Raw genomic sequence first — 21088 nt, 5'->3', positions numbered from 1 at the left:
GCTCTCATAAATATGCACACACAGTGTGTGTTGTCATACATTAAGAAGATGGTTTGTTTGGTAAAGAGATAAAGAGTGTCGTCTCTGGATTCAGATTGCCTGGATTTAAATTCTGGCTCTGCCACTTACTACGTGTGAAATCCTGAGCCAGTTACTCTTTCTCTACGCTTCAGGTTACTCCTCTGTAAAACAGGGACAATTATAGGGAGACATTTAAAACACGTTTCAATTATCCAGTGGATTTAGAGTTTACAAGTTGACATTAAGAACAGAAAAGCACTTGAATAGCTCCTTTCACTGACCGTCAGAAAGCCTTCCAAGGTTGCCAAGGAGCTTTGCAAACCATGAGAAAATCCTGCCTTGAGCCATTTCAGTCTGGTAGCACATGTAATAATAAGGATAACGATGATAATATCCAGCGTTTATCGATGGCTTCTGTGTCACTCACTATGCTAAGTGTTCAACACACTTTACCTCATTTAATCCTCACTACAATCCCTTGCGGAAACGGTATTGTTATCCTTGTTTTACAGATGTGGGGGGTGACTGCAGAGGGAGATAAGTGGTTTGCCCAGGGTTACATAGCTAGACATAAATGGCAAGCAAGAGTGGCATCCTCACTTTTAGTTCCAGGGACGCGTTCCTCTTCTAGTAGGAAGTGGGATGAAGGTGTGGGGAAGGGAGGCAGTTGGTTGTGAGACATTCGATGACAGCAGTATTGTTATAGTTTCTACTTAACAACTAGGGCAATAAGCAAATAACAAAGGAAAAGACCCAGACAAAATGTTCAAGAACATTTAGGCTTTTAAAATAGTCTGAAGTCTTATAAACGCACCACACTCACCTGTTTAATAAACCCACACAGTTCCCTATAACAAGTACTGCCCTTCGTAATGTGCAGGTAATACTGTGAATATTTACTGTGAATGGATTTTCCTTGTACTTCTGCACTGTCCTTCCCCTTCTGTCTTTTGATCAAGTGAAGGTTGCTCAAGTTGACAGATCTTTTTCTGTGACTGTGAAACAGGTTGCTGCACGTTCTTCCCCATGGGGCTAGAGCCCTTTATCTTGGTATCATGAGTTGTATTGTTTATTGCTAACTCTGGATCTTAGGGGCTGATCCCTATCATCCCATCAAGGATTTTCTAAGACCTAATAATACCCTCTTGGTGTAAGACTGGAAGTTAAACTAATATCGACTGTAATGAGAATAGTGGGCTCAGTAGCTACCAACTATGAAGCACTTTTTAGAGACCGGATCCTGTGCCAAGTGCTTTCCATGCATTGTCTCCTTGAATTCTCTCAACGATGCCATGTTGGCTGGATGCAGTGGCTCATGCCTTTAATCCCAGCACTTTGGGAGGCTGAGGTGGGTGGAACACTTGAGGGCAGTGGTTTGAGACCAGCCTAGCCAACATGGCAAAAGCCCATGTCTACTAAAAATACAAAACTTACCTTGACTGTTGGCACCTGTAATCCCAGCCACTTGGGAGGCTGAGGAGGAGAATCACTTGAACCTGGGAGGCAGAGGCTGCAGTGAGCCAAGATCACTCCACTGCACTCCAGCTTGGGGGACAGAGCAAGACTCTGTCTCCAAAAAAAAAAAAAAAAAAAGATGCCATGTATTTTACAGTTGAGGAAACAGGCACAGATATGTCACTTGCCTGCAGCTAGAGAGCTAATAGGTGTCAGAGTTAGGGTTCAAACCTAGGCAGCGTGACTCCATAGCCTGGGCAGCTAACTACATTTTTATTTTCCTCACCACAGATTTTAAAATAAGGACTCATGAGCCTTCTCTTTGATAATTTTTTGAATTTCTGTTGGCCTTAGCTGTATGCGGGAGGTCTTATAAAAATGAGTTGTGAGGCCAGGCATGGTGGCTCCTGCCTGTAATCCCAACTCTTTGGGAGGCCAAGGCAGGAGGATGGCTTAAAGCCAGGTGTTCAAGACCAGCCTGGGCAACATGGCGAGACCCTGTGTCTTAAAAAATTTTTTTAGGCCAGACACAGTGACTCAGGCGTGTAATCCTAGCACTTTGGGAGGCCGAGGCGGGCGGATCACCTGAGGTCAGGAGTTCAAGACCAGCCTGGCCAACATGGTGAAACCTCATCTCTACTAAAAATACAAAAAAATTAGCCGGGCATGGTGGTGGGTGCCTGTAATCCCAGCTACTCAGGAGGCAGAGGCGGGAAAATCACTTGAACCTGGGAGGCGGAGGTGGCAGTGAGCTGAGATCATGCCACTGCACTCCAGCCTGGGCGACAAGAGTGAAACTTGGTCTCAAAAAAAAAAAAAAACAAAGGTTGTGCTTACAAACTTGTAGTGTCACACCCAGGAAACTTGGTCTTTGGGTAAAGAATTTACAGTTCTTCAGGACATATGAAAAGCAGAAGGAATTTCAATTTTGTTGTTCTTGGGGGCAGAAAAGGACAGATGACCACTTAATAGAGTATGTTGGCTCCTTTTCACATGCATGCTTAGTTACCACAGCCTTAGCAGACGCCTCCTTGGAGAAGTAGAGGTATGTTCTCAACTCTGTAGTGGATTCCTGTGAAGGACCTTGATCATAATGGATTTGTCTTTTTCTGAGTTCATCCTCAGAAAAGAACAATAAAACCAAGGGACTAGAAGGAAACAAAAGCCAGGTTTCTTTAAAGTTTTGGGTCCATACAATGCAAACATTTTTAATAAAAGCTGTTCCTTCTATGTCCTTTGCAGTTAGCTTCAGGCTTTTGTTTAGTGCATTTAGGTGGTGAGTTGAAGTAGAAACCATGTGAATTTTGTTCCCTACTCTCAACCTAGTTCATAGCACAGTGCCTGGCACATACTAAATGCTCAGAAAATATGTGAACAGACAAAGATGCATTTCTAATACCAAGATTTTAGGCCGGGCGCGTTGGCTCACACCTGTAATCCCAGCAGTTTGGAAAGCTGAGGTGGGTGGATCATGAGGTCAGGAGTTTCAGACCAGCCTGACCAACCCCCATTCCTACTAAAAATACAAAAATTAGCTGGGTGTGGTGGTGCACACCTGTAATCCCAGCTACTCAGGGGGCTGAGGCAGGAGAATTGCTTGAACCCGGGAGGCGCAGGTTGCAGTGAGCCGAGATTGTGCCATTGCAATCCAGCCTGGGCGACAGAACGAGACTCCATCTCAAAAAAAAAAAAAAAAAAAAGGTTTTAAAGAAAAGACCAATATGTTAATTGGGAAATCTGAACCATTCAGTGATGTTGTCATTTCAAAAAAGTACATTAAAAAATTTTTTTTTTGCTGCAATCATTCTAGTTTAGGTCACCATCATAACTCACCTGGATGCCTCTTCTCCTTTTTTATTTTTTTTTTGGAGACAAGGTCTCACTCTGCTGCACAGGCTGGAGTGCAGTGGCACAATCTCAGCTCACTGCAACCTTCACCTCCAGGGCTCAAGCGATCCTCCCATCTCAGCCTCCCAAATAGCTAGGACTACAGGCTTCTGTCCCCATGTCCAGCTCATTTTCGTATTTTTTTTGTAGAGACGGGGTTTCGCCAGGTTGCCCAGGCTGGTCTCAAACTCCTGGGCTCAGGTAGCAGAAAGAAATCATTCATTAAATGGATTTGATCACATGCCTTGTCCTTTCCTCTGAGGAGGCCTGGTCATTTACTGAGCATTTGCAGAGCTCTAGACCCCAAGGGGGCTCTGCCAGCCCCTGGTGGTGCCTGAGGCTCTGAAGAGATGAGCGGAGGCCCTGACTTTCAGACAGTCAGTTTTCTCCTGGTGAATCCATGTGCTGACTTTGCTGCTTACTCAGCCAAAAGCATTTCAAGAAGAAGCCGTTGCTCCTGAAGAATGGGGGAAGCCATCTTAGGTTGTAACCTCTTAGTATTACAGAGGCTTTTGTTGTTGTTGTTGAGAGGGAGTCTCGCTCTGTCGCTCAGGCTGGGGTGCAGTGGCATGATCTTGTTCTCACCTCACTGCAACCTCCGCCTCCTGGGTTCAAGCAATTCTCCTGCCTCAGCCTCCTGAGTAGCTGGGACTACAAGCACCCACCACCACGCCCAGCTAATTTTTGTATTTTTAGTAGAGACAGGGTTTTATCATATTGGCCAGGCTGGTCTGGAACTCCTAACTTTGTGATCCACCACCTCGGCCTCCCAAAGTGCTGGGATTACAGGCATGAGCCACTGCGCCCAGTCTTAAAGAGGCTTCTTATCAAACAGCCAGCTTTAAACATTTTGAAATTAAAATGCACTATACTCAATAGACGGATTATTTCCTTAAGTAAAGCCTCCCCACCTTCTGCCAGTTTGCCCCTCCAAAATAAAAGTACATTCAGCATTGATCATCCTTCCTCAGCTGCTTAGCTCACTTGGTCATATTAAGAAAGCATAAGGCTAGACACAGTGGCTCATGCCTGTAATCCCAGCACTTTGGGAGGCCAAGGTAGGCGGATCACCTGAGGTCAGGAGTTCAAGATCAGCCTGACCAAAGTGGCGAAACCCCGTCTCTACTAAAAATAGGAAAACTAGCCGGGTGTCATGGTGGGTGCCTATAATACTAGCTACTTGTGAGGCTGAGGCAGGAGAATCCCTTGAACCCGGGGGGCGGATGTTGCAGTGAGCCGAGATTATGCCACTGCACTCCAGCCTGCGCGACAGAGTGAGACACTGTCAAAAAAAAAAAAAAAAGCAGAGGTAATCAAGAATCCACAATTACTGCATTGGAGGGTAACTAAAAGCTGCCGAGAAGCTTACAGTGTCTGTGAGATTCAGAACCCTACGAGGGTGGACAGGCAGGACTATTTTTGTCTGGCGTAGCCTTGAGTCTCTTCCTTAAGGCTAACAATGCAGCGTTTCCTTTTGCAGAATTCCCAGAAGCAGCCTGTCAACATTGGTCGGCCCAAAGCACACAACTTTCTCTGTTTGGGCTAATGCCCGTGTGGGAATTAAATCCAGACAAGCCTTGGCCTCCCTGCTTGCCTCAAAAAATTGGCTGAGTTTAAAAACTGGAATCATCTCTGTTGCTTTCTACTAAGGCTAGACTAGAAGGTCCTGTTTACCTGCGTCCAATTCACAGACACACACACATGTGCCTTTGTGGCTTAGCCTCAAGGGGGCTGTTTCTCGGCATTTTCACCCATTTTCTACCGCTAGGGAATGTGACTGTTAGTATTTTAAAGGCTGGTTCATCTTGGGCCTCTTGACCTGGACCAAGAGCTTTTCTTTTGGTATTGGACACTAGGTGGCGGTTTAAGACCTCCTGATGGGATCCATTAAATGGGATCTAACTATCATGTATTATTATTATTCGATTTATTGAAGAGGAGTTGGTTTTTCATCTCATACCAGTTTCCCTGGTCTTTTATTTTTTTCTAACATAAATACTGAGATTTTCTTAAAGAGTTCTTTCATAGCAAGCGTCACTTATGATTTGGTTCCAGGTTTTGCAGAAGTGACTGTTTACTTTCAGCTGCACAAGTGATGACTAGAGAAAAAAAAACTGCTGTTAAGGGAAATGTTGACTGTTGCTGGCTGAATATTAAAATAGTAGCAGCTTTCAGCTTGTTGCACTTCAGTACCTTCTGCCAGTTCAACTAAAAACTCTGTCATAGCCCAGGAAACACTGCAGACATAGACTACTGACTTATAGAGTGCGATTAGCCTACCAATCAGCTTCAGTAGATGTGACTTTTGGTGGTTGCTTTCTCTCCTAAGTATAAATTTTAAAAGCTGATGAGAGGCCGGGCATGGTGGCTCATGCCTGTAATCCCAGCACTTTGGGAGGCCGAGGTGGGCGGATCACCTGAGGTCAGGAGATCAAGACCATCCTGGCTAACACAGTGAAACCATGTCTCTACTAAAAATACAAAAAAATTAGCTGGGCGTGGTGGTGGGTGCCTGTAGTCCCAGCTACTCGGGAGGCTAAGGCAGGAGAATGGCATGAACACGGGAGGCGGAGCTTACAGTGAGCCGAGATGGTGCCACTACACTCCAGCCTGGGTGACAGGGCGAGACTCCATCTCAAAAAAAAAAAAAAAAAAAAAAAGCTGATGAGAATGAATAAAGCCATGCATATTGAATATAAAGCAGATTTTCAGGGTATCTGTCTTAGTTTTTTCCTTTTCCCCATTGGTGTACCTAGGCTGATGCGGATAGTTTTTATATGGCATGCAATGGCCGTCAGTTCAACTCAATAGAAGGTGACGTTTGCCAGCTACTGTATGTGGAAAGAGCTGAAGTGCTCAAATCTGAAGATGTAAGTGTGAAGTGTTCCTATATTTGATTAAAATATATATATCAGATTGATATAAAATTGAGTGCTAAGGTATCTGTGAAATACCCAGAATAGGCCAGTCCATAGACACAGAAAGTAGACTGGTGGTTGTCAGGGCTGCAGGAAGAGACGAATGGGGAGTGCCTGCTAACAGGATACAGGATTTCTTCTGGAAGTGACGGAAGTGTTCCAGAATTAGATAGTGGTGACAGTTGCACAACCTTGTGAATATACTACAAGTCAATGAACTGTACGCTTTAAAATAAAGAACTTTATATTATTGAATTTCATCTCATTTTCTAAAATTGCAAAAAATGTAAAAAAAGAAAAACAGATACTACATTGTTGAAATTGAGTGTTCATAAATTCTAGATCAACGAAGCCTGGAGCTGAAAATAAATGTTTTTGTTTTCAATATTAACCCTTAATTGTCTTCCTAATTCTTGTTTCTGCCTTTTATTTTTGAGGCAGGGTCTTGCTCTGTCACTGATGCTGGAGTACAGTGGTGTGATCTTGATTCACTGCAGTCTTGAACTCTCTGGCTCAAGCAGCTACCAGCCTTAGTCTCCTGAGTAGCTGGGATTACAGGCATGTGCCACCAAGCCTGGCTATTATTATTTGTGTGTGTGTGTGATGGAGTCTTGCTCTGTCACCAGGCTGGAGTGCAGTGGTGTGATCTCGGCTCACTGAAACCTCCACCTCCTGGGTTCAAGCGATTCTCCTGCCTCAGCCTCCCGAGTAGCTGGGACTACAGGCGTGTGCCACCATGCCCAGCTAATTTTTGTATTTTTAGTAGAGATGGGGTTTCACCATGTTACCCAGGATGGTCCTGATCTCTTGACCTCGTGATCCGTCCACCTTGGCCTCCCAAAGTGCTGGGATTACAGGCGTGAGCCACTGCGCCTGGCCTAATTTTAAAATTTTTTTGTAGTGACAAGATCACCCTGGTCAGGCATAGTGGTTCATGCCTATAATCTCAGCACTTTGGGAGGCTGAGGTTACAGATCGCTTGAGCACAGGAGTTCGAGACCAGGCTGGGCAACATGACAAAACCTTGTCTCCATAAAAAATACAAAAATTAGCCAGATGTGGTGGTGAGCACCTTTGGTCTCAGCTACTTGGGATACTGAAGCAGGAAGATCACCTGAGTCGGGGGAGGTCCAGACTATAGTGAGCCATGATTGTGCCATTGCACTCTAGCCTGGGCAACAGTGAGACCCTGTCTCAAAAACAAACAAACAAAAAAATAGTCTCCCTCTGTTACCCAGACTGATGAGGTGGTACTGTGAGAAATGTGTTTCCTCATGAGACGTGTTCTCAGAACTGCAATTCTAGAGGTATACTTATGTCTTAGAGGAGAAATATAAACAAAACCTTGTAAGAAACACATGAAATAATCCTCAAACCACAACATTTCTTCTGGTAGTGGATTTTCAATAGTGGAAACCTTTCTTCTCACAGATAGTGATGAGCTGGGTGTCGCAGACAATTTCACATGAAAAATAGAAATAAAAAGGCATAATGTCAGTGCTAAGGAACAGGAGAAAAAGCTCTCCCTCATGCCCTCCACTGGCCCCTTACACACCCAAAGCCATGCTTTCTATTTCCACGAATAACTTATGTCATTATAACTTGGCAGAGATACAAATAAATATACTAAGACAAAGCAAAAGGCTACCAATTAATTCTTTGGTTTAAAAAAATAAGAATGGGTCCCCACTTTGAGGTAATGAATGTTTCATGATTTATGGAAAGTTCCAGACATTCATGTATCTCTTTATCGAAAAACTAAAACTGCTGCCACAAAATTACATAAGTGCATCAAATTTCACAAATATGAAGGGTTTTCATGTAAAGTTTTATATTTTTACACTAATACACCTAAAATAAGAGCCTGTTAATCTTATTCATGAGCTTTTACAAGAGCAGACAACTTCTGATCAGACTCAGTACACTGGCCATGTTTGTTTATTTATTTTATTTATTTACTTATTTATTTTTTGAGACGGAGTATCCTCTGTCGCCCAGGCTGGAGTGCAATGGCACGATCTCGGCTCACTGCAACCTCTGCCTCCCAGGTTTAAGCAATTCTCCAGCCTCAGCCTCCTAAGTAGCTGGGATTACAGGCACCCGCCACTACGCCTGGCTAATTTTTGTATCTTTTTTAGTAGAGATGGGGTTTCAGCATGTTGGTCAGGCTGGTCTCAAACTCCGGACCTGAGGTGATCCACCTGCCTTGGCCTCCCGAAGTGCTGGGATAACAAGTGTGAGCCACTGTGCCCGGCCGTTTATAACCAATCTAAATACCTAAAAATGTTTTACGAAACAACTCGGTAGAAAAGATTTGAGACACCTTTCTTGAGCCCTCCAGGAGCTCTCTTCTTGCCTTGGATGCTAAGAACATGAGAACTATGTCAGCTCTGCATCTTGTGTTTTGCTAGCCTAATAAATCCAACCAGGAAGATATATTTTAGAGCAAAAACAAATCTTTTTAAAAGGGGAAAATTCATCTTTGTTCTGAATGAGGGGACTTCCATGTTCCACATTCCTAAGTAGCAGGTGTCACGTTCTCACTGTGTCTTAAGACACGGAACTGAACTTCCTGAGATCTGGGTTTCCTCCTCAGTAAGATGCCACACAAAGGATGCCTCTCATAGAGTATTTGTGAGGTTAAAGTGGATAATGTGTGTGAAGTGATCTAGTGCAGTGCCTGGCATACAGCTGGTGCTCAAATAAATGCTGATGGCCTCTCAAATCAAACGCCGTGATGGACATAGATTGTATTATTAATTGCGTATCATTCAGCAATGATCAGATTTAATCACCATCAACTTATAATACTGAATTTCTCTGATACGGCATTGCGATCTACTACATGGTCATTGCAAACATATTCTGTCTCCACTACTATAGAGCAAATCTGCGGGTGAGGAGCAAAGTTTGGTTAACTTGGTCTTGAACTCCTGACCTCAGATGATCTGCCCACCTCAGCCTCCCAAAGTGCTGGGATTACAGGCGTGAGCCACCATGCCCGGCCAACTTTGTTTTAAATGGAGTCCCGCTATGTTGCCCTGGTTGGTCTCAAGTTCCTGGGCTCAAGCCATCCTCCTGCCTCAGCAAATGGTATTTTTTTTTTTTTTTTTTTTAGACGGAGTCTTGCTCTGCCGCCCAGGCTGGAGTGCAGTGGCCGGATCTCAGCTCACTGCAAGCTCCGCCTCCCGGGTTCCCGCCATTCTCCTGCCTCAGCCTCCCGAGTAGCTGGGACTACAGGCGCCGCCATCTCGCCCGGCTAGTTTTTTGTATTTTTTAGTAGAGACGGGGTTTCACCGTGTTAGCCAGGATGGTCTCGATCTCCTGACCTCGTGATCCGCCCGTCTCGGCCTCCCAAAGTGCTGGGATTACAGGCTTGAGCCACCGTGCCCGGCCCTAGCAAATGGTATTGATGTTTGCATAAAGACAGGATTGAGGGTTGATTATGTGATTTGACAATGGAGTTATTCACTGGTAACCTGTAGTAGAGCAGTTAGCTGGATAGGGGCTGAGGGATGCAAGCCTTTTTCTACTAGAATCAAAACAGAAAGGATGGGCCGGGAGTGGTGGAGCACGCCTGTAATCCCAGCACTTTGGGAGACTAAGGCAGGCGGATCACTTGAGGTCAGGAGTTCAAGATCAGCCTGGCCAACTTGGTGAAACCCCGTCTCTACTAAAAATACAAAAAAATTCGCCAGGCATGGTGGTGCATGCCTGTGATCCCAGCTACTTGGGAGGCTGAGGCAGGAGACTCGCTGGAACCTGGGAGATAGAGGTTGCAGTGAGCCGAGATTGTGCCACTGCACTCCAGCCGGGGCAACAGAACAAGACTCTGTCTCAAAAAAAAAAAGGATGGGTCAATAAACATTTATAAAGGTCTTCAGGTCTTTATCCTAATTAGTATTCACAGAAATGCAAAGCATACCTACAAAAGAATATCATTGCATATCACAGGCTTGGTAAAATTTAAGAGTCACAACACCAATTATTATTGAGAATGTGCAGCATTAGAGATTCCCAAACTGCTTTGGGCATGCAAACTGGCACACAGTTTTGCAATACAGTTTGTTATGTTCTAGTTTAATGAAATTTTGCTTTTCCTATGACCTAGCATCTACTGCTAGGTTTATTTTTTATTTTTATTTTTTATTTTTTTGAGATGGAGTCTCGCTCTGTCACCCAGGCTGGAGTGCTGTGGTGCGATCTCAGCTCACTGCAAGCTCTGCCTCCCAGATTTGTGCCATTCTCCTGTCTCAGCCTCCCGGGTAGCTGGGACTACAAGCGTGCGCCACCATGCCCGGCTAATTTTTTGTATTTTTAGTAGAGACGGGGTTTCACCATGTTAGCCGGGATGGTCTCGATCTCCTGACCTCGTAATCTGCCCGCCTCAGCCTCCCAAAGGGCTGGGATTACAGGTGTGAGCCACCACGCCCAGCCCTGCTTCTAGGTTTATACCGTAGAAGGTCATAAGCATTTGCATCATGTTACATAGACAATAATACTCACAGCAGCAGTGTTTATGGGTATAGAAAGCAAAGGATAACAGATAAAGGATCATGAATCTTAAGGGATTCACACAGAGAAATACCAGTGTTGTGCTATGGAGAGGAATTAACTTTGGCTTCACACAATAACTTGGAGGCAACTTAAGTGAACTATGGAATAAAAGAAGCCCCGTTAAAAAGTTGTACTTTTATGTATTCATATGAAGTCTAAACACAGGTGAAATGAAGCTACATGCTACAGGTTGCACATTTAGAAGGCAAAAGTACAAAAAAAGCGAAGAAGCTGTTAATCTACCACAAGTTCAAAAATAAATGTTAGCCAGGTGTTTTGGCATGTACTTGTCTTCCCTGGTGCTTGGGAGACTGAGGCAGGAGGACTGCTTGAGCTCAGGAGTTCAGGGGTACAGCAAGCCATGATCACACCATTGCACTTCAGCCTGGGTGATAGGGCAAGACCCTGTCTCTCAAAAATAATAATAATAATAATAATAAGACAGCATCCTGGGTACATACGCAAGAGGAGGGATTCATAATTATAAAGGGGTGCCTATGTTTATTCTGTGGAGTTTAAATTGTTGATTGCTTTAACAAATTTATGCTTACACAGCTTTTCTATTTTTCATAATTCCCCCAAATCTACATCTATGTCAAAAATGCACTTTTTGCTGGGCGCTGTGACTCATGCCTACAATCCCAGCACTTTGGGAGGTTGAGGTGGGTGGATCACCTGAGGTCAGGAGTTCGAGACCAGCCTGTCCTGGTTTAGTAGAAACCCTGTCTCTACTAAAAATACAAAAATTAGCTGGATGTGGTAGCAGGTGCCTACAGTCCCAACTACTTGGGAGGCTGAGGCAGGAGAATCACTTGAACCTGGGAGACTTTGAAATGGACGGTGGGAGAATCACTTAAACCTGGGAGAACCTTGAAATGGACAGTGGGAGGTGGAATTTGCAGTGAGCTGAGATCACACCACTGCACTCCAGCCTGGGTGACAAGGGGGAAACTCAGTCTGAAAAAAAAAAAAAAAAATGCACCTTTTAGTGAATGCACTGTATTCCAGAATTTAAAATGTTAAAATCAAACACTAGGTGATGAACAATGGAGAGCGCAACTATGTTCTCTTTCTCAAAGCCATTCAGTATAAAGCATAGGCAAGATTTGGATGGTTACTGGAGAATGATATGAACTGAATGGAATGGTTTCATTAAGGTGAGAAAATGCAGCATATAAAGAGGTTGATCCAATGGATAAACACATTTTTAAGATTAGAAGAGAGAAGGGCCCACCATACAAGTGAAGTTCATAAGAAAGTGAAATGAAAGGAGACCTAATACACAAGTGAAAGAATTGATCTTAGACCAGACCATGGATGATTCATCCATCCTAACAGGAGTAAAATTTAGATACAGGTGGATTCATCTGGGGCTACATTTGCTTCTGTCTTTTTTTTTTTTTTTTTCCAGTGAAATATGAGGCAAAATAAATCAGGAGAGTGAGCTGACTAGCAAAATGTGGTAGGGAGTAAATCTGGAGATCAGGAATGTGCCATTAGTCACTACAGGTCAGTCAGTGTGTAGGATTTCCTGAAGACATTTTTAGCCATTGGGGCAGGCATGCAACAAGTACAAATAACACACAACAGATGACACACTGTACCACTCATACGCAAGTGTCGTTTATTCATTCAAAAAGAATTTGTTTTCATTTACTCTTGGACAAGGCCTCTTGTATGCCTGATGGTATCAGGATGAACAAATAGAGGTGGTCACTGATAGTGTAGAGATTATATTCTAACATAGGGGAGACTTTTTGGACACCTTCCTTTCAAAAGACATAAGAATAATCTTAGCACCTCCCTATGTGAGGCTATCGCCAGGACAGTGTAGTTCTGGAGGTACCAGTCAATGGTCTATGATAATCACACATAATAGAAAGCTGCTCTGTTGGCATCTCCCATATACTCTTTTGGACAGTAAAAACTCAACTTCGATGATGTTAAAAAATAGGACTTGCCGGGTGCGGTGGCTCATGCCTGGTATCCCAGCACTTTGGGATGCTGAGGTAGGCAGATTGCCTGAGGTCAGGAGTTCGAGACAAGCCTGACCAATGTGGTGAAACCTCGTCTCTACTAAAAATACAAAAATTAGCCGGGCGCGGTGGCAGGTTCCTGTAATTCCAGCTACTTGGAAGGCTGAGACAGGAGAATTGCTCAAACCTGGGAGGCAGAGGTTGCAGTGGGCCGAGACTGGGCCATTGCACTCCAGCCTGGGCAACAAAGACAAAACTGTCTCAAAAAAAAAAAAAAAAAAAGACTACTGTGCCTTGTCCATGGGTCACCAGTCCACTGGGGTTTATGCTGGGGCACAGGGTAGCCACCTCACTTGGCCACCGAAATGCAGACACACATATCTATAATGCCTCACTGAGCAGAAAAGAGCACCATAGGTAAAGATGTTTGTGTGCTCAGAGCATGAGTTTTAGAAGAGAGGAAATGGACAGTGGCGTATGCCCACCAGAGAGATCTCCAAGACCCCTGGTCTGGAACATGTGGAGTTAGCTGAGCAACGGACAACAGGAGGGGTGGGGGAGGGGTTGTTCCATATGGCCCAGTTGAAGAAAGGCACGAAGATTTTGTTTCCTCTCGCACAGTACAGTCCTACATTATAGGATGTCCTTCATGATGTCGACAGGACCTTAACCAGGGGCACTGAAGCTGAAGCTGAAAGGGAAAGTCATCAAGTATGGAAAATTTCTGAAAGATATGAGATAGACCCGGAAGACTAGGCAGAGACTCAGCCAGAAAGCTGGGTCTTTCAGAGGTGAAAGTAGCTTCATGCAGCTGGCATAGATCTGGGGCTAGTACCTGTGTCTGACGGTCTGCGTGTCAGGGAGAGCTGCTGCTCATGGACACAAGTTGCATCATCAACTGATTCCCTAGGGCCATGTCAGTGACAGCCTCTGTGAGAGACTCTGCCTCCTTCCTGTCTTCTCTGATGAAACTCCATGTGGTGTTGTATGAGGCTAGGAGGGTGCTTCAGACCTGGGCTCCCCAGATGAAAAATTTGAGGCTGAGGCTAGTGCCAGGTCAATCGTGTGTCAGGGTGGGGATGATGTTGCTTTTGGGGATAATTTTTCTCCCGAGCATATGCTGTGACATGGCTTCGGTATATTACTCTTCCTATGAAATAGTCATCCCAAAGCGGCTGATGGTCAGGGGAAGTGAAGACTCAGTGGAAAAGGCAACCTATTTGCTACTTATGCAAGGCCAGAAGCACTTGGTTCACCTGAAGGTGAAAAGAAGCCATTTTGTGAATAACTTTCCAGTCTACAGTTACCACAATGGCATCCTGGGGCAAGAATCGCCTTTCATCTCACATGACTGCCACTATGAAGGCTACATAGAAGGAGTGTCAGGTTCTTTCGTTTCTGTCAACACCTGTGCAGGTCTCAGGGGCATCCTGATTAAGGAGGAAAAATCTTACAGCATTGAGCCCATGGACTCTTCAAGACGGTTTGAACATGTGTTATACACCATGGCACATGGAGCGCGAGTCTCCTGTGGTGTCACTTCCAGAGACAGCCATGTGGTGTCCACTAGCTGGCAACAAGGGAGCAGGAAGCCTCATGATCTACAGGCGCTGTCCTACTTGTGGTCACACACCAAGTACGTGGAGATGTTTGTTGTGGTCAACAACCAGCGGTTCCAGATGTGGGGCAGTAACATCAATGAGACGGTCCAGAGAGTAGTGGATGTCATTGCTCTGGCCAACGGCTTCACTAGGGGAATAAACACAGAGGTGGTGCTGGCCGGAATGGAGATTTGGACCGAGGGGGACCTAATAGATGTCGCAGTGGACTTGCAAATCACACTCAGGAATTTCAATCGCTGGAGACAAGAGATGCTCTTCCGTCGTGCGAAGCACGATGTTGCCCACATGATCGTCGGGCATCATCCTGGACAGAATACGGGCCAGGCCTTTCTCAGTGGTGCCTGCTCAAGCGGTTTTGCGGCAGCTGTTGAATCCTTCCATCATGAAGATATGCTGTTGTTTGCAGCCCTGATGGTCCATGAGCTCGGGCACAACCTGGGTATTCAGCACGACCACTCGGCCTGCTTTTGCAGAGAGAAGCACTTTTGCCTCATGCATGAAAATATCACAAAAGAAAGTGGCTTCAGCAACTGCAGCTCTGACTACTTCCACCAGTTCCTTCGAGAACACAAAGGGGCCTGCCTATTTAACAAGCCACGGCCCAGGGGCCGCAAGCGTAGGGATTCTGCCTGTGGAAATGGCGTGGTGGAGGACACAGAGGAGTGTGACTGTGGTTCTGCCTGTCACCTCGACCCATGCTGTGATCCCACATGTACTCTGAAGGAGCATGCTGAGTGCAGCCATGGCCTCTGCTGTCTGGACTGCACTTTCAGAAGGAAGGGGTTTTTATGCCGTCCTACTCAGGATGAGTGTGACCTCCCAGAATATTGTGACGGTAGCTCTGCAGAATGCCCTGCAGACAGCTACAAGCAAGATGGCACGTTGTGTGATAGAATTCACTATTGCTCTGGGGGTCAGTGTAAGAACCCTGATAACCAATGTGTGAATATATATGGGTACCCTGCAAGATCTGCCCCGGAAGACTGTTACATTTCAATGAATACCAGAGGAGACCGGTTTGGAAACTGTGGCCATCCCACTGAGGATCAGCAAACATATGTTACATGTTCAGATGATAATGTATTTTGTGGGAAACTCATATGTACAGGTGTTCAATCCTTACCACGAGTCAAAGCTCAACATACAGTGATCCAGGTCCCTCATGACAATGACTGGTGCTGGAGCATGGATGCCGATAACATTACTGATATCCCTGATAATGGCAATGTGCACGTCGGCACTTCTTGTGCCCCAAACAAAGTCTGCATGGATTACTCCTGCGTTCATCACTCCATACTCCTGTATGACTGCAGACCGGAGGAATCGTGTCATGGGAAAGGAGTTTGCAACAATTTAAGGCACTGCCATTGTGGGTCTGGTTTTGCTCCTCCTGACTGTAAAAATCCAGGAAATGGAGGCAGTGTGGACAGTGGCCCTGCTGGTAAGCCAAGTGATGAAATTATAAGTAGAGAAGAAAATAGAAATCATATTGTTGGTCATGGTAATCCCCAAAGAGGTGACATGAGTAATAATAAAAACAAAAGCCTAGGGAAGTTAGTGTACATAGTTCCCCTGTTGCTTTTAGCATTATTTGCAGGTCTAATTATTCTTGCCAGTATGGGAGCTAGAAAGGAGATATTACAGAGGTCACAAGGTTACACAGAAGGAACTCCAGAAGAAGTTGCACCAGAACAGAAACTAGGCAAAGGACAGGAAGAAGAGGCAAAAAATGGGTCATCCAATAAAGCTAACAGCGGATACACTGGGTGAGGAGGAGGCTCAGTACTTCAGAGATGAAGTGGGCATTTATGCTGCTGTACTTCTGACTAAAAGTCTGTAATCTGTAAAATGTACTAATGTGGAAGGAGGGATTTTTTTTCTACTTTCTTCATTTTAGTAATTGAGTACATTTAGTAATTGAGTACCTATAATTTAAAATTATATGTAAGATAAACTATTTTTATGCGATCACATTTAATGAAACCATTTTAATTAAATTTTTGTTTTGAAGCATTCCTATCAATGTCTTGTCTTATTAGGACCAATTTTTGAGTTGCCTGTTTTTAGGTAATGCCATCTCCCATCTACTTTGTTTAACATGCAATACTATCTGCATATGTACATATTGCTTTTCTAGAATTTTATATCCCAATCATAACTACATATTATGTTACAAAAGTTGTTTATGTGATGTGTTGTTTTAATTTGCCCTGTGAAGTTTATTCATAAAATGATATTTTAACATAAAGCTACAGAAACGCCTATTTGTTGATAATATGTAAGTTAGGCTTTTTGTGACCTAATAATTGGGACTCCTAATGTTTGGGGGCTCTCTAGAAAAGGCTAGACCTGATCCAGGCCCTTCTCAAACTCTTAGTCCAGATACCTAAAGAATGGGAAGGCAACCTAGGCAAGATGCCCCTTGCTAAGGTGCTCACTTCTTGTTTGAAGGATTTGTTTCTTCATTTTTTGTCTTAATAATTCTACTGAAGTTCATACTTTGTTTATTGATGATTGATAGGAACATCTCGAATTAGAAGTAACAGAATTTTCAGTATGGTAGTCATTTCTCTGTGAAGTAAGGACATAGTAAGTATAACAGTAACATTCTCCATTCTGTGCCAGGCCCTGTGCTAAACACCTTACATTCACTGTCTTCATTTAATCCTCCCAACTGCCCTGTGAAACCTCCAACTTGTACATGAGGAAACAGAGACTGAAGAGTTTGCTCTAGTGCTAGCCAGTAAGTGGTGGGACCTGCATCCCTCCCCAGGAATGAGTGAATCTACTGCCTTATGAACCTTTTCCTTCAGTTTTTTAAGAAAAAGGCCAGGCACAGTGGCCCATGCCTGTAATCCCAGCAATTTTTAGGAGGCCGAGGTGGGTGGATCACCTGAGGTCAGGAGTTGGAGACTAGCTTGGCCAAGATGGTGAAACCCCGTCTCTACTAAAAATACAAAAATTAGCCTGGAGTGGTGGCAGGCGCCTGTAATCCCGGCTGAGGCAAGAGAATCGCTTGAACCCAGGAGGCCAGGGTTGCAGTGAGCAGAGATAGTGCCATCGCACTCCAGCCTGGGGACAAGAGCAAGACTTTGTCTAAAAAAAAAAAAAAAAAAAAAAAAGTGAGGGAAAAGACATGTCCTTAACTTCCCAGAACACGGCTTTATCTTCAGTGACTCTAATGAAACCAAAGCCGTACAAATAAATGTCGATCCTATCATGAACCTATGGCATTGTGTAGTCATTACGGATTAAAGTGTCTTTTCCCCTACTACATCCTGACAGATGGCTGGCAATAAGGTTGGCATCTTATTTAGCTTTGAGGGCCCAGCTCATGGTAGGTGCTCAATAAGTGTTGGCCAAGTCAATGACTTAACCAGAGCCAACCTCAAAATATGGGGGATTGCTAGTCTCTAGGCATGGCACATGCAAAATATTTCTCAGGTACAACAGAGCTACAGACTGAGCAAATGTTCTGTCTCAGGGAAGGTCCTGAGCATCAGTCCCCAAGCATACACTTGCCGAGCCTCTCTTCTAACTGCCTACTCTACGTGCGATAACAGAGCAAACCAAAGGATAACACCTGCTGTCTGCTTTCAAGAAGCTTATGTTAGTTACTCTAAGTGGAATAAAAACTTCAAAGCAAAATCCGAAACAAAGTTTTCAGTTGTGGATATGTGACTACAAGGAAAACAGGTAGGAAAACCAGGTCACAAGTTCTCAGGTCTGATTCTGATAATCAAATCCAGGATAAATTTTATGCCAAAAGATCAAAATTCACAGTGAGAGACCATGGTATCAGGCTGGGTGTGGGAACTCACGCCTGTAATCATAGCGCACTTTGGGAGGCCAAGGTAAGAGGATGGCTTGAATCCAGGACTTTGAGACCTGTCTGAGCAACATAAAAAAATTTACCAAGAAAATTTTAAAAAATTAGCTGGGCATGCTGGTGTGCACCTGTAGTCCCAGCTACTTCAGAGGCTGAGGCGAGAAGCTCCCTTGAGCCTAGGAGTTAGAGGCTAAAGTGGACCACAATCATACCACCACACTCCAGCCTGGGCAACAGAATGAGATTCTGGTTCAAAAAAACAAAATAAAAAAGAAAGAACTCATGCTATCAGTTGGTAAGCACTTGAGAGTTTTGAGGACAAAAGTGAAACTGTGTAACTAAAGGTGTCTAGGCTCAGGTCTGTAATCACAGCATTTTGGGAGGCCGAGGCGGGCGGATCACCTGAGGTTGGCGCTTTGAGACCAGCCTGACCTACATGGAGAAACTCCGTCTCTACTAAAAACGCAAAATTAGTCAGGCGTGGTGGTGCATGCCTGTAATCCCAGCTACTGGGGAGGCCAAGGCAGGAGAATCACTTGAATCCGGGAGGCAGAGTTGCGGTAAGCCGAGATCACACCATTGCACTCTAGTCTGGGCAACAAGAGTGAAACTCCATCTCAAAAAAAAAAAAATAAAGTGAAAATGCTGAAAAGCACTTGTACAGAGAACTTATACAGAGGGTTACAGAAGGGGTAACCCTCATAGTGGGCATGCTGATGGTGACTGTAATGAAAGAGAATGAGCATCACATATTTAAAGCATCAAGGGTAAGGGAATCACAATATAAATCATGATTTACACACAGGATGATTATTCTTGGCTGATTTAATAGAGCTCTTTAAGGACCAAAAGGCAAGTAGATAATTGGGAATCAATAAATAAAGCCAATACACGATTTCACAGCCTTGGACAAAGAAGTTACAAATTTTAGCAAATAAGGAATCTTTTTGTAATAGACTTTTAAGATTTTAGTTGTTTATCCTTATTTTTAGGGTTTGTAGCTCAAACCTTGTTGTAGCTCAAACCCTGTGAAGACCATGTTGAAGATGGGAAACCAAGATTAGAACAAGTGTTTGGTTTTTGTTCTTTTGTTTTTGAGACAGGTTCCAGTTCTGTTGTCTAGGCTGGAGTGCAGTGACGCAATCATGGCTCACTGCATCCTCGAACTCCTGGGCTCAAGCAATCCTCCTGCTTCAGTTTCTCAAGCAGCTAGGACTACAGTCACATGCCTGTGACCATGCCTGGCTAATTTCTCTTTTTTTCTTTTTTTTTTTTGTATTTTAGTAGAGACAGGGTTTCTCCATGTTGTCCAGGCTGGTCTCGAACTCCTGAGCTCAGGCAATCTGCCCACCTCGACCTCTCAAAGTGCTAGGATTACAGGCGTGAGCCACTGCACCCAGCCAATTTTTATTTTTATTTTTTAATTTTTTTTAAAGACATGGGGGTCTCACTATGTTACACAGGCTGGTCTCAAACTTCTTGCCTCAAGTGATTCTCCTGCCCTGGCCTCCCAAAGTGCTGGGATTACAGGTATAAGCCACTGTGCCTTGCCTAGAACTGGTGTTTGAATAAATGTTCTCAGAAATGATGTTAAAAAATTGGACATGTTTGTAAACTCTCACATGAATTATAAAATGTCTAGAAACCCCAAACTCTAGCCATGAAGGCTGAGTTCCATTAGAATAGACTATTACAGGGAAGTGACCAGTTTTAATGTGGGCAGAGCAAAGAAGATATGGTAGGCCTGAAATCTCTGGGGTTCAAGGGGCAGCTTTCTGCATTATGTATGACTGTCTTTAGGAAGTACACTCTTGGCCGGGCGCGGTGGCTCAAGCCTGTAATCCCAGCACTTTGGGAGGCCGAGACGGGCGGATCACGAGGTCAGGAGTTCGAGACCATCCTGGCTAACACGGTGAAACCCCGTCTCTACTAAAAAATACAAAAAACTAGCCGGGCGAGGTGGTGGGCGCCTGTAGTCCCGGCTACTCGGGAGGCTGAGGCAGGAGAATGGCGTAAAAACCCAGGAGGCGGAGCTTGCAGTGAGCTGAGATCCAGCCACTGCACTCCACCCTGGGCGACATAGCGAGACTCCGTCTCAAAAAAAAAAAAAAAAAAAAAAAAGGAAGTACACTCTTTTGCCTCTTGCTGTTAATATTTGGGGGCTTCTGAGTAATGCTTGTACCTTCCAGTGACGACACAATAATATTGGTGGTCACATGTGACTCAGCCAGGTGCTACCCCAGGAGACTCTGGTGGTGACTTCTTGCCGTTCTTTACCTGCCTTCTCTGGGCCAATCTTGTCCTATCTGTTCTCTCCTAGGCCAGTGGAGACCCAGGCCCTTCCTTTACTTCACCAAAGTATAGCCAAGCCCAGGCTCTAGATTTTTATCCTGACATGGAAAAAACATAGGGAAATACACTGTGGGAAAGAAAGAAATGGGAAGCTGCAGATATTAATGCTACTGGACAGCCCAGGGGTCAAGCCCTTCCCTGGGAAACTTGGATTGGCCCTCCCTCTCCTTGGTCCCAATCTGACATCTTTGCTTGTCCCTTCAGGAATACCTGATGAAATGTCTTCCTAACCTGGAGTCATACTGCACTCCCTTCTCTGGGGTTCAGTTAAAGAAGAAGTAAAGACTGACCTTAAACCCAGAGGACATTATGGCCTCACAGGGATGCAATTCTGCACACAATGAAGATTATCTCAATATCTCAAGAGTTATATTAGCTTGCCAAAAATAAATCAGCTTCTTCAGAGGTTGTAGTGAGCCAAGATTGTGCCACGGCACTCCAGCCTGGGCAACAGTGAGATTCTGTCTCAAA

At 44.5% G+C, this 21088-nt stretch overlaps 2 protein-coding genes across 5 annotated transcripts in view; one reads left to right on the top strand and one right to left on the bottom strand.

The window, feature by feature from the left end:
* Nucleotides 1-21088, bottom strand: part of LOC105493731 (transmembrane protein 116) — a 130032-nt gene that overhangs the window by 11827 nt on the left and 97117 nt on the right. The window contains exon 11 of one of the 3 annotated variants that reach the window (XR_011608830.1): nucleotides 7626-7723. Coding sequence is in view for 2 of the 3 variants with exons in the window: in XM_071071057.1 (XP_070927158.1) it covers nucleotides 20965-21078 (114 nt within the window). In the remaining variant the exon portion in view is untranslated. Of the gene's footprint in view, nucleotides 1-6505; nucleotides 7724-15664; nucleotides 21079-21088 lie in introns of those variants that run through there. The other 2 variants (XM_071071061.1, XM_071071057.1) reach the window with 2 other exon arrangements.
* LOC105493392 (disintegrin and metalloproteinase domain-containing protein 1a-like) lies at nucleotides 13729-20958 on the top strand. 2 transcript variants are annotated; one of them, XM_071071050.1, is made up of 3 exons: nucleotides 13729-15877; nucleotides 17062-17179; nucleotides 20822-20949. In XM_071071050.1, exons 1-2 carry the CDS (start codon nucleotides 13729-13731, stop codon nucleotides 17139-17141), a joined length of 2229 nt encoding a protein of 742 aa, XP_070927151.1. In that variant the 3' UTR covers nucleotides 17142-17179; nucleotides 20822-20949. The 2 variants fall into 2 exon arrangements, with proteins under 2 accessions (XP_070927151.1, XP_011759292.2); XM_011760990.3 differs by lacking the exon at nucleotides 17062-17179 and having other exon boundaries at nucleotides 20822-20958.

This window comes from Macaca nemestrina, chromosome 10 (genome assembly GCF_043159975.1).
Source record: "Macaca nemestrina isolate mMacNem1 chromosome 10, mMacNem.hap1, whole genome shotgun sequence".
Taxonomy (NCBI): Eukaryota; Metazoa; Chordata; class Mammalia; order Primates; family Cercopithecidae; genus Macaca; species Macaca nemestrina.
This window is presented reverse-complemented; position numbering and strand designations above follow the sequence as displayed.